Below are 13,283 nucleotides of genomic sequence, written 5' to 3'. Positions count from 1 at the left end.
GTGTGCTGATCCTGAGGGGTGTTTCCCAGTGATCTTGGTCATGAAGGAGCAGGAATGTGGAGAGTGTTGGGGAAGGAGTAACTAAATTAAAACCAGGTAGGAAACATTTGACTCTTCACAACCGCTTTTTTAATTTCTTCGGAAATCTTGTTTCACGAGAATAAATTGCTCTGACTTGTCCATTGAAAAGCAGAATTAGCGAGCTGGCATGATTTTTGTTGGGCTCTATCTGCCTAAAATTTTCTTTCATGCGGGTGGTCCAATACTAGCCTAACTACTGTGCTCTTGTTTACTATTCAGAAGAGAGTTGTTTACACGATTATCACAGAATATCAGGGTTGGAAGAGACCTCAGGAGGTCATCTAGTCCAACCCCAACTAAGTCAAGCCTGACCTTAAAAACCTCTAAGAAGATTCCACCACCTCCCTAGGTAACCCATTCCAGTGCTTCACCACCTCTTGAGTGCAATAGTGTTTCCTAATATCCAACCTAAACCTCTCCCACTGCAACTTGAGACCATTGCTCCTTGTTCTGTCATCTGCTACCACTGAGAACAGCCTAGATCCATCCTCTTTGGAGCCCCTTTCAGGTACTTAAAGCAGCTATCAAATCCCCTCATTCTTCTCTTCTGCAGACTAAATAATCCCAGTTCCCTCAGCCTCTCCTCTAAGTGTAATACGTATGGAGAAACTATTTGTATTCTAAAAGTGTCTGTTGTTTTTAACCAATTGAACAATTAGAGATAACAGCTGTCTAAGTATTCTGATTTTTCCATATAGGTTTTACATATTTGTTCTGTTTAACTTTAGATGGAAACTGATTGTTTACTCAGACATGAGATGAATCAGGCTTTTTTATACACGACACTTTACAAACCTGTACTTTGTTTATTCTAGATTTGTAAGTGTATTGGAGACTTCAAATGCACAAATAAGACTGCATGAATGATTGCCCCCATTAAAATGTCATGGTATTGACCATGTTCATTTGACCACATACCAAATGTGTGTGTGTTTCTCCATATTATCCTTTTAGCCTTTAAACAGTTAGTCATGTGAAATGTTTCTCTCATTATGTTCTCTAGGTGACACAGTCATCCCACTGTACGTCCCACAATGTGGAGAATGCAAGTTCTGTTTGAACCTAAAACCAATCTCTGCCAAAAGATAAGGTTGGTGCACTTTTTTCTTGATACACGCAGAACAATAATTGTTCAGTGTAGCTCACTTATGTAACAAAGTTAACTGAACTGGTATCAAATTGTTTTGACTTCATGTACATTTGATTAAATGCAGAGCAAGGTCACTTAGTTGAAAGATGTATATTTTAGGTTTGATATGCAATACCCTCCTTTCAAAGCTTAGTAGTTGTTTTTTGGTCTCCTTTTCTGATCGTACTTAAATTCACTTTTGTGTGTGGCTGTGATACTGTGCCACGAATACTATCATTTGTCAAGATATCTAGTAAGCGAGGATATATTAAAAATTCTGTTTGATTCGAGTGGTAGTTTATCGTAGAAAATTACTGCCCTTTGAACGGGAAAAAATGTCTCGCTGCGGTCAATATCTTCAACCCAGAACAGTAGTTCTCTGTTTATAAAAAGAATCACATTCTGTTTTCTGCCCTTTAAAATGTCTTTGTCCTAAAATGTGATGCACTTCAGTTAGCCTTTGCTAAGTTGTTGCATGTTTAGATCTCAGTCATGTAAACCAGTGGCTCTCAGGCCAGGTCTACACTGCGACTTTAAACCGGTTTAATGCCGATATACCGATTTAACGCTGTACCCGTTCACACGACGTCATCATTAATATCGAGTTAAACGGCTCCTTAAATCGATTTCGGAACTCCTCCCAGACAGAGAGGAGTAGCGCTAAATTTGAAAGTGATAACTCGGATTAGGGTTCGTGTGGACGGAAATCAACATTATTGGCCTCCTAGAGGTATCCCACAGTGCATCACTGACCGCTCTGGTCCGCAATCCAAACTCGGATGCGGAGTGCGGTAAACAGGAAAAGCCCCGAGACCTTTAGAATGACATTTCCTGCTTTCACGTGTCCAGCTCTGATCAGCACGGGTGGTGATGCAGTTCAAATGCAAAAGTAGCTCCTGCATTGAACCTTACGGGAGATACTAGATCTGATCGTTGTATGGTGAGACAATCTGTTTTATCAGAGCTCCGTTAAAGAACAGGAGATGCCAAAGCATTTGAAAAATAAACTCCAGGATACACAGCGGTGCGTGACAACCGTAACTGGAAGCCAGAGACTCAAACGGATGCTCATGGAGGGAGGGGGTAATGAGGACTACAGCTACCAGTCTCCACAGCAGTCTCTGAAAACTGTTTGCATTCTTGGCTGAGCGCCCAATGTCTGTAGCTTAATACACGGTGTCTTGCGTGGTTCACAGAACAGCTCGTCAGTCTCTTTCCCCCTCCCCCCCAGCACGTGAAAGAGATAAAATAAATAATTCCTTGAGTACTGTAAATGTCACCCTCTGTGTACTGAATGCTGCTGGCAGAGAGTATGCGAGGTGTTGACAACGGTCAGGATACTGTTTGTGATCTCAGGGTCCATGATTGCTGTGCTATGGCGTTTGCTCAATGCACTCCGGGAAAAAGGCGCCAAAGGGTTGTCTGCTGCCTTCACAAAGGGAGGGGTGAGGCTGTACCCAGCACCACCCGGGGCAATGTTTTCTGCCCATCAGGCACTGTGCTCTCAACCCCGGAAGTGGGAACTATGGGATAGCTGAGGAACAGCTACCCACAGCGCACCGCTCCTGAAATCGATGGTAGCTTTGGACCATGGACGCAAACAATCGATTTCGTGATCCCACTGTGGACGCGCTAAACCGATTTTATTAGATATGTTTTGTAATATTGGTTTAAGCTAATTCGAAATAATCGTGCAGTGTAGATGTACCCTCAATCTTCCCAGACCACTATAACCCCTTTCAGGAGTTGGATTTATCTTGTGTACCTCCAAGTTTCACCTCACTTAAAAACTACTTGCTTACAAAATCAGACATAAAAATACCAAAAGTGTCACAGCACAACCCTCTTACTGAAAAATTGCTCAGTTTATCATTTTACCATATAATTATAAAATAAATAAATTGGATATAAATATTGTACTTTCATTTCAGTATATCATCTACAGAGCAGTATAAAACAAGTCACTGTATGAAATTTTAGTTTATACAGACTTCGCTATGCTTTTTATGTAGCCTGTTGTAAAACTAGGTAAATATCTAAATGAGTTGATGTACCTCTGGAAGACCTGCATACCCCCAGGGCCACATGTACCCCGGTTGAGAACGGCTGATGTAAGCCACTCAGCCAGCAGCAGAACTCCAGCAGTTATGGTGACTATCATTTTAGCAGACCCAATTAAATCGCAAGTAAACGCTAGAATGACCTCACAGTTTCCATTCATGCATACCACAAAACCACTATCCACTGTGATAGGATTGGCAGAGGCTGTCCAGAAGAGACTTGGGATAATGTCTATACTGCAATCACAGGATGTGGGTTTTTTTTTTTTAGTTCATGTTCATGCTTGATTAAGACTAGCTAGAGAACCGGTAGCAGTGAAGCCACGGCAGTAATAATAATTGGAGATATACCAATCTCCTAGAACTGGAGGGACCTTGAAAGGTCATTGAGTCCAGCCCCCGCCCTTCACTAGCAGGACCAATTTTTGCCCAAGATCCCTAAGTGAGCAAAATCCTTCCCAGATTTATAACTGTTGTGGGGAGGCTCTGCATAGCCCTCAGCAAGAGCTTGTCTATCAAATACACAACTGGTTCCAATATAGCAAAGCGGGAAGAAGTTATTTTGGATTTCTGTTTGGTGAAAGAGGGTGATGTGTTTGACACTGACAGGCTCCATTGATTATCTCTGTCTAATCATCAAATCAGATTGTCCAAGAATACCAGAACTGGATTATGAAAGGATAAAAATACTGGCGGCCCCAGCAGGAAAGAAAGCTATAGCTGTACCTCACACCAACTAACTGGATATGTATTGCTTTGAGAATAAACATGTCCAGTGTTGTGGAATTCCAGCAATGACTTTTGTTTAAACTGTTCTTGACCAGGCCAAAGTTTGAGGTAGCCCAAGAAGTACTGGGTTGTGGAAAAAATACCAAAGTTGCTGGCTGGAAATATTTGGGAGTTGATTTTCAGAGCAGTTGAGTGTGCACAGCTCCAGTTAATTTCGCTCAGCGTTGTGGGTTAAATGCCTCTGAAAAGCAGGCCTCAACAATACTGTTGGTTTTAACGTGTTGTTTACCTCATGTTTGCTACTTACCTTGTACACAACGGCTCCACTCTATCCTTATAAGGAAAAGGAACTTGATAAATGTTTCTTGCATTAGTGTACTTGTCAGTTCCTGACATGGCCAAGTATATCCAGCAATACTAGAAGGCAGAACCACACATCCATCAATTTTCCTGTTTTTAATCAGAGTGAATGAAACTGGGTTCTAGAACTGTGGTCTGGATTTAACTGTCTGTGGCCTGGATTTCGTAAAACCAAGTTTGTGGGCTAATGCGCTTTTTGAAAGATCCCTATTTAGTTCCATCACTTGCAGACATACATATCAGGCTCTTTTCTTTCACATCCTTACCACCTCCTACTAAACTTCTAATTACCATCTGCTCTCATGGATTTGATGACTACTGTCTGGCTTTAGAAGCCAATACATTGCACTGGTTATAGAATTCTATAATAAAACTCCTGGGAATATATGGTACAATGTCAATCTTCATATTTGCTGACCTTATTCTAAGCCCTCTGAAAAAAGAAATTGGGGTGGGCTCAAAGGAATTTTGCAGGCATATGGTAATCAGTGTGTAACAGTTTAAGATGAGAGCAGCTTTATTTATGAAATTCCTCATCACTGTTTTATGAGCAGCTTGTACAATTTAAATATATTGTCTTGTGCATAATTAAAATGACCTGCTTCTGGTTGGTATTTGATGTGCCAATTAGCAGACTTGCACACTATTTTTTCCCCAGATTTGTATGACCAATTTATTATTTTGTAAAGGGTTCCAATAGGGAGCTCGTAGGAGGAAAAATGGACCAATTTCATTCTCTGCTTAACTCCACTGGTGTTGATAGAGTTAAATCAGGGTTGAATCAAACTCACTGAGGTTAGGAACTAATTCACAATATATTAGAGGATATAGTCCAATTTGAATGGTAGGTAACTTGCACTCTGGGGTGCCGCCCGGAGGCCAATAACGTCGATTTCCGTCCACACGAACCCTAATCCAAGTTATAACTTTCAAATTTAGCGCTACTCCTCTCGTCTGGGAGGAGTTCCGAAATCGATTTAAGGAGCCGTTTAACTCGATATTAATGATGACGTCGTGTGAACGGGTACAGCGTTAAATCGGTATATCGGCCATTAAACCGGTTTAAAGTCGCAGTGTAGACCTGGCCTGAGAGCCACTGGTTTACATGACTGAGATCTAAACATGCAACAACTTAGCAAAGGCTAACTGAAGTGCATCACATTTTAGGACAAAGACATTTTAAAGGGCAGAAAACAGAATGTGATTCTTTTTTATAAACAGAGAACTACTGTTCTTGGGTTGAAGATATTGACCGCAGCGAGACATTTCTTTCCCGTTCAAAGGGCAGTAATTTTCTACGATAAACTACCACTCGAATCAAACAGAATTTTTAATATATCCTCGCTTACTAGATATCTTGACAAATGATAGTATTCGTGGCACAGTATCACAGCCACACACAAAAGTGAATTTAAGTACGATCAGAAAAGGAGACCAAAAAACAACTACTAAGCTTTGAAAGGAGGGTATTGCATATCAAACCTAAAATATACATCTTTCCAACTAAGTGACCTTGCTCTGCATTTAATCAAATGGTACATGAAGTCAAAACAATTTGATACCAGTTCAGTTAACTTTGTTACATAAGTGAGCTACACTGAACAATTATTGTTCTGCGTGTATCAAGAAAAAAGTGCACCAACCTTATCTTTTGGCAGAGATTGGTTTTAGGGTTCAAACAGAACTTGCATTCTCCACATTGTGGGACGTACAGTGGGATGACTGTGTCACCTAGAGAACATAATGAGAGAAACATTTCACATGACTAACTGTTTAAAGGCTAAAAGGATAATATGGAAGAAACACACACACATTTGGTATGTGGTCAAATGTAACATGGTCAATACCATGACATTTTAATGGGGGCAATCATTCATGCAGTCTTATTTGTGCATTTGAAGTCTCCAATACACTTACAAATCTAGAATAACAAAGTACAGGTTTTGTAAAGTGTCGTGTATAAAAAAGCCTGATTCATCTCATGTCTGAGTAAACAATCAGTTTCCATCTAAAGTTAAACAAGAACAAATATGTAAAACCTATATGGAAAAATCAGAATACTTAGACAGCTGTTATCTCTAATTGTTCAATTGGTTAAAAACAACAGACACTTTTAGAATACAAATAGTTTCTCCATACAGTATTACACTTATGAGGAGAGGCTGAGGGAACTGGGATTATTTAGTCTGCAGAAGAGAAGAATGAGGGGGGATTTGATAGCTGCTTTCAAGTACCTGAAAGGGGGCTCCAAAGAGGATGGATCTAGGCTGTTCTCAGTGGTAGCAGATGACAGAACAAGGAGCAATGGTCTCAAGTTGCAGTGGGAGAGGTTTAGGTTGGATATTAGGAAACACTATTGCACTCAGAGGGTGGTGAAGCACTGGAATGGGTTACCTAGGGAGGTGGTGGAATCTTCTTAGAGGTTTTTAAGGTCAGGCTTGACTTAGTTGGGGTTGGACTAGATGACCTCCTGAGGTCTCTTCCAACCCTGATATTCTGTGATAATCGTGTAAACAACTCTCTTCTGAATAGTAAACCAAGAGCACAGTAGTTAGGCTAGTATTGGACCACCCGCATGAAAGAAAATTTTAGGCAGATAGAGCCCAACAAAAACATCATGCCAGCTCGCTAATTCTGCTTTTCAATGGACAAGTCAGAGCAATTTATTCTCGTGAAACAAGATTTCCGAAGAAATTAAAAAAAGCGGTTGTGAAGAGTCAAATGTTTTCCTACCTGGTTTTAATTTAGTTACTCCTTCCCCAACACTCTCCACAATTCCTGCTCCTTCATGACCCAAGATCACTGGGAAACACCCCTCAGGATCAGCACCACTCAGCGTATAGGCATCTGTGTGACAGACAGCAGTGGCAACAACCTAAAGGAACATTATAATAATCTGAAATATTCTGGAGGTAATGAAGGAGAATCTAAAGAGAGAACTGGTATTGAACTATTTTTCCCGGTCAGTAATCCAAGACTAGTGCTAGGATGAATTCACTGATTCTGGAGACTTTTGTAGTAGTTTAACCAAAGTGTTTTTAGCTCCAGCAACTCACAAGATATATTGGACCTGAAAAAATAATCACATTGCTTTGATCTCTGCTTGTTTCTCATCCCTTCAATTCTGACATGAAATTGGCAGCTGCTGGCTCAGGATCTGCTAAAGCCAGTGCTCTATGCCATTTGAAAACAACCTGGTACCCCAGATTTCAAATGGGATCAATCTCCAACAGTGAAAAGAAAATCACCCCATAGAGAGGGTCCATATAACCTTATAAGCCCCACATAAATCCCACGTAAGTTCTTAATAGAAGTGTTAAGCAGCACACAGGACCTCACGTGGACTCTTTGCACGGAGGCACATTGCAGCCTATATATTAGTTTGGGAGATACTGCCTATTCAAAGTCTTGTTAGAATCAGAAGTGAAGATCAGGAGCATGCAAGATGCTAATCACAGTGATGAGTTTAAGGTCTGATAAATTATGACCTGAAATGGCTAGCACTGAATGTCTCATACAGTTTGAAAAATTAAAATAAATAAATGAATGAGGTCAGGTTTCCACTGAGATAAAGCAAGCTTCTCGCTCAGATGGTTTAAAATTGCCACTGATCCCTCAGAAGAGCAGGGATTTTTAGGCTTCGGCCCAAGACCAAAGTAAGTGTTAAGCCTCAGACCAGCAGCCATTTCATTTTACGCCATCTCAAAAACCAGACACCGTCATTTTCTTTAGAGTCTTACCTAGGAATCAAACAAACAGAAAACACTATAAATTCAACATTTTTCCCTACAAGGGCAAACAAATCATTCAGCTTTATTATTTGGTCTCTTAAAGTACAAAGTGTAAAGCAGGCAATAAACATTTGCTTAAATTACCTTAATACGGACTTCATGTGCTTTTGGTGGTGCAACCTCTACCTCTTCTATAGAGAGTGGTTTACCTGCCGCCCAGGCAACAGCGGCCTTGCATTTAATAACCTAAATGAGAAAGAGGAGCAGAGTTACTGCACTTCATTTATAATATTTCTTGTGTACTGGAGGGAAAAACAAAAGAAAGGCTACTAATTTTTGGAAATAATCCCAGATATGAAGTTATAGGTCAGATCCTACCCTTAACTCTCAATGACTTTAGAACAAAGGGACAGTCACCCTACATTTGCTTTCAGGAACTTAAACAAGAACCACCAAGATCTGGACTTAAAGTGTTATTTTAGTGCTTTGAAGACAATATGTTGTGGTAATGGGGGGGGGGGGGAGAAGAGTCATATGAAAAATGTTAGATAATGCTAGTGACATTTTAAAATAAACAATCAGCATTTATGTGAAGCACATAGTGTTTTTCTGTAGCTAGTGGCAGCAGTACACGTAATCAAGATTACAAAACTTGAAAAATGTAGTTAAGCCATTTGTCTCACATAAGAGTTTGGATCAACACAGAGGTCAATCTGTTGCCCCACACCCAGCCCGCTCCCATTGTGGCTTTCTGCAGCAGACTGTATGCGGCCAGCACAGAGAACTTTTATGCAATGCATAGGGGATGCACAGATACTTACTTCTATGTGACCACTCTGCCAGCAGAACTGCCCACAACCAAGGCTCCATGTAGGCTTCAGCATCATGGATGAATTTCACCCTAAGACTACACTGCATTTATTTATCTAGGGAAGCTCACCTTTTCAATCAAGTAGGGTAGAAACATTTTAAAGGTAAATAGAACTCAGATTCTTGAAAAAGCAACATTTTTTTAGAATCAATGGCTCCAATTCTGCCTCCAGTTACATGGATGCACTTCCAGCTGAGGAAGTCAACAGGAGTTACATCCATGCAACCAAGAACAAAATTGGGTTCTGTGAGAATGAGGATCTGGACTGCTCTTAGATTTCCCTTTTAAAAGTCTGATGAGCTTCAGTTCCATTGTCTGAGGAGCTATGGAAAAATCTTATGCTGGTAGTACATCTGTTAACCTAAATTATTCTCCCTTTTAACCATACAAGGTAGTATCTTTTTCAGTGAAATGCAAAATGCAATAGCTTGCCACAGAACACGGAGGCCTATTCTAATGAACTTTGAAGCTGAATTTAAGGCTTTGTCTGCACAGGGAAATTGACTGGCATAGCTATAACTATTGCTTTGTGAGCAGAGTAATAATTCCAAAATTGAGTACCAACATGGGGGAGCTATTCCAAAATAGTTACCTTATACTGGAATAGCCATAAATATCAATTTCCCCCAAGCATAATAGGCCTTTGTTACTTCTTTCCCAGCCCTTTCCACAAACTTAAGGCTAGTTTATTCTGCATTATTGTCTGTATGCATATAATAAATGTGATATATTAACTTTGGGAAAGCAGCTGAATAGAAACCAACAAGTTACACTGCTTTGCACTTGGGGAACTGTGACCAAACTCCTGAAAGTTTGCCAGGAAATCTAGTCAATTTCTGTGGATCAAAGTACAAGAGGAATTGTCAACCAGTAAATAACTTGGGAGTTTTCAATTAAGCCTTTTTTCACAATATGAAAACTGATTTACTCTTAAATGCTCACATTTAATTTGAATGAATGTTTTCAAAATGTGAATGAGTCTGGGTTATTTAAATAAAGAGAAGGCTTAAAAAATAAAAAGTTATATAATAGACATAGACCTTCCTAGTTGGCTGTGAACATTCAATGAACAAATATTACACCTCTTAAATTTACAATAAAAAAAGGTAGAAGTTCATAGTTTTCCCTGCATAAATACCTCTAAAAATAAAAATGATCTTATAGCTGTAGAACAGCCGTTCTCAAACTGTGGGCCAGGACCCCAAAGTGAGTCACGATCCCGTTTTAATAGGGTCACCAGGGCTGGCTTAGACTTACTGAGGCCTGCAGTCAAAGCTCAAACCCCCACCACCTGGGGCCAAAGCCCTTGGGCTTCAGCTTTGGCACCCTCATCTGGGAGCAGGGTTTGTGCAGGCTCAGGCTTCAGTCCCCTCTCCTGGGGTCCTGTAGTAACTTTTGTTGCCAGAAGGCGGGTCTCAGTGCAATAACATTTGAGAACCCCTGAGGGATAGATTGTATAATATACCAATCTTTTTCACAGCAACCACAAAGGGGCAAACAGGCAGATGATAGTACCAAGTTTCCCAGCTAATTATATACCCAGCCACCCAGATTGATGTATAAATATTTACCCCTTTGGGGCAAACACATTTACAATGATCATAGTTCTTCTTAGGAGTCAAAAATGCATGGATATTTCTCCCTGATCTTATCTGTGCAAGGCTACCTGTCATCTTAGGCCTACACTCCTGCAAACACATACATGAAAAACGTTATGTATGTGTGTAATTCTACTGAACTCACTGGGACTCCAGCTCATAAGCTCTCTGGGGAAGGACCACGGCTTTGTATACAGCACTTAGCACCCGTGCTCCCAATTGGGGTCCTTCAGCGCTACCGCAACAGAAGTGATAGATAACAAATTCCATGCTGTACTCTAAACCAGGGGTCAGCAACCTTTCAGAAGTGCTGCGCCAAGTCTTCATTTATTCACCCTAATGTAAGGTTTCGCGTGCCAGTAATACATTTTAATGTTTTTAGAAGGTTTCTTTCTAGACGTCTATAATATATAAGTAAACTATTGTTGTATGTAAAGTAAATAAGGTTTTTAAAATGTTTAAGAAGTTTCATTTAAAATTAAATTAAAATGCAGAGTCCCCCAGATCAGTGCAGCCTGAGTGCCACTGAAAATCAGCTCATCTGCTGCCTTCGGCACACGTGCCATAGATTGCCTACCTCTGCTCTAAACGACGTTATGTGCTTGCATCGCAAAGCTTAAGAAAAAGCAACAATACAATTTAACCTCATGCAATGGACTCTATGTAAGAACATCCTCCATGTCCAGCTTCCCCTACTATGATTTAAGGAAAACGCCTACTTGTTCCAAAACCCCGGCCAACTCCAGCGTGAGCAGCCTCACGGGCCTTGCAAACCCCAGCTCCAGCAGGTCGCCTGCTGGGAGTGCGGATCAGAAGAGCACTGCGGCCGCTTCGGAGCAGCCCGGCAGCACAGCTAGCGAGCTAGGACACGGCCCTACTGCACGGCAGCCCCCTTCCCCGCCCGCTCGGGCCGGAGCTGCCCGAGGCGCGGCCGCGGGAAGCGCTCGCGCTCCTCCCCTCCCGGGGAACGTTCCATGCCCCTTACCCCGCTCGCCATGCGCCCCGCAGCCGGTCCTCCCCAGCAGCCTTGCCAAACGCGCTCCTCAGGGGCCGCCGAGCCGGGGCATGCGCGCGCACTAGCTCGCTGCCGCTGGAGCCGCCTCTTCAGGGCTGGGTGACTGGCTGCCACTTCCCCTTAGGGCGATGACTGCAGCATCGCTCCGCCGGCGAGGCGCTGGGCTGTCCGTTTGCTTGCAGTGGTCACCCCAGAGGGGTGGTAGGTGGAGCCCGGTAAGAAGCGTCAGGGGCAGGGGAGCCTGCAAGGCAAGTGCATGGGCCCTACAAAGCCTCGCTGTGTTTGAAACGTCAGTAGGACCGTCCGGCCGCTAAAAAGTTTCCCGGGGAAGGAAGGAAAACGTGACCCCCCCACTAGTGTTCCCCTCCCCGCCCCCGTTTGTCCCTGGGCAGTGGGGCTCTTGTTATTGTGCAGTTGTGCATCACATATATTAAAACTCACACCTACATCTACAAGCAACCAACGGGGAAACGCGCCCAGGGTGTTCTCATGGCGCTCTGGGGACAAGCTAGAGCCGGGTGTTCATAAGGCATGATGACTGTTCTTGAGGAAGATCTTCCAGCCTTTTCCATAGGGGGAAAAGGTCTGAGGAACATTGGAAAACTTGGCAATAAAATTACCTGCTGCACTAGTAAAAATATTGGTGCGGGGTCAGATACAGTTCTACCAGCTGGCCCCGCCCCTACAGGGTGCTCCATGCACCTAGCCGGACCTGTGTCAGGGCCACCTGGGGGTGTGCAAGTGGGGCAATTTGCCCCAGGCCCACATGGGCCACCTGGAGAATATAGTGTTCTATAGTATTGCAACTTTTTTTTTTATGGAAGGGGCCCCCAAAATTGCTTTGCCCCAGGCCCCCTGAATCCTCTGGGCATCCCTGACCTGTGTTGTGGGAACCTGGCTAGTAGGATAACTATCTTCAAATGCATAGCTAATAATAATAACACAGAGCACTGTTCCAGCAGTGGGAGTGGACAGAAACATCAGCCAGTCTTGTCTTTATGCCCACCCATCTTGTTCTTGATACCCCCGTATCAAGATTCACTAGTGTCTCATGCTGGCTTTTTTAAAAAGAAGTTACATTGAGAGACGTGTTTATGCTTTATGTATTTCTCTTTCCTGTTTATTGCCAAGGTTATTTGCATGAAAATAAGTTGCTGTTACTTGGGAGTTCAGTCAGGGTTGCCACCCATTGTGAATTTTACATCATTATGTTGCAACATTATTTTGTTTTTCAGAGTTGTTGCAGTAAGGGGCAGCCAGGGGTTCTACATATCATCATGGTGTTTCCATGTGTCATCATTTGTGTGGTCACATGGCTGAGTATTCCTGACATTTTCACACTATTTTGAGGTTGTTTCATATTGTGATACAAGCACGTTTTTGCATTACATAGATTTTCATTATTCCCCTGCATAAAGCCATAGTCTCTTTTTTGTGACATCACAACTGCTCCCCACTCAGGTATTATTTCATTCATGTAATGCCTATCCTAAACTGGTCGGAGAGAACCCTACCCTTCCTTATTTAAATCTCTCTTCAAGATTGTTTTTATTCCCATTGTTGCCAGCACAAAGTGCCAGAGGCTAAGCAACAGCGGTTCGTGGCCCGGAGTGCGTAGCGCCAATGAACACACCAGGGTGAAGAAGCAAAACACAAGTTTATTTGAGCTCAAATAAGGTGCGAGGGAGAATGCAATCTCAAATCCTGCA

The 13,283-nt window shown here is 42.3% G+C and overlaps 1 protein-coding gene across 1 annotated transcript in view; it reads right to left on the bottom strand.

Moving 5' to 3' along the window:
- LOC116815019 (alcohol dehydrogenase class-3) overlaps positions 1-11,848 on the bottom strand; it is an 18,337-nt gene extending 6,489 nt beyond the window's left edge. The window contains exons 1-4 of the mRNA XM_032763017.2: positions 11,545-11,848; positions 8,235-8,336; positions 7,093-7,234; positions 6,003-6,090 (exon numbers count right to left, since the gene is read on the bottom strand). Coding sequence (XP_032618908.1) covers positions 6,003-6,090; positions 7,093-7,234; positions 8,235-8,336; positions 11,545-11,556 — 344 coding nt within the window. The 5' untranslated portion in view covers positions 11,557-11,848. The remainder of the gene's footprint in view (positions 1-6,002; positions 6,091-7,092; positions 7,235-8,234; positions 8,337-11,544) is intronic.
- Between the last annotated feature and the right edge of the window lie 1,435 nt (positions 11,849-13,283).

The sequence above is a fragment of the Chelonoidis abingdonii genome, chromosome 5 (genome assembly GCF_003597395.2).
Source record: "Chelonoidis abingdonii isolate Lonesome George chromosome 5, CheloAbing_2.0, whole genome shotgun sequence".
Classification (NCBI taxonomy): Eukaryota; Metazoa; Chordata; order Testudines; family Testudinidae; genus Chelonoidis; species Chelonoidis abingdonii.
The sequence above is the reverse complement of the archived record's forward strand: the minus strand, read 5'-3'. Positions and strand labels throughout refer to the sequence as shown.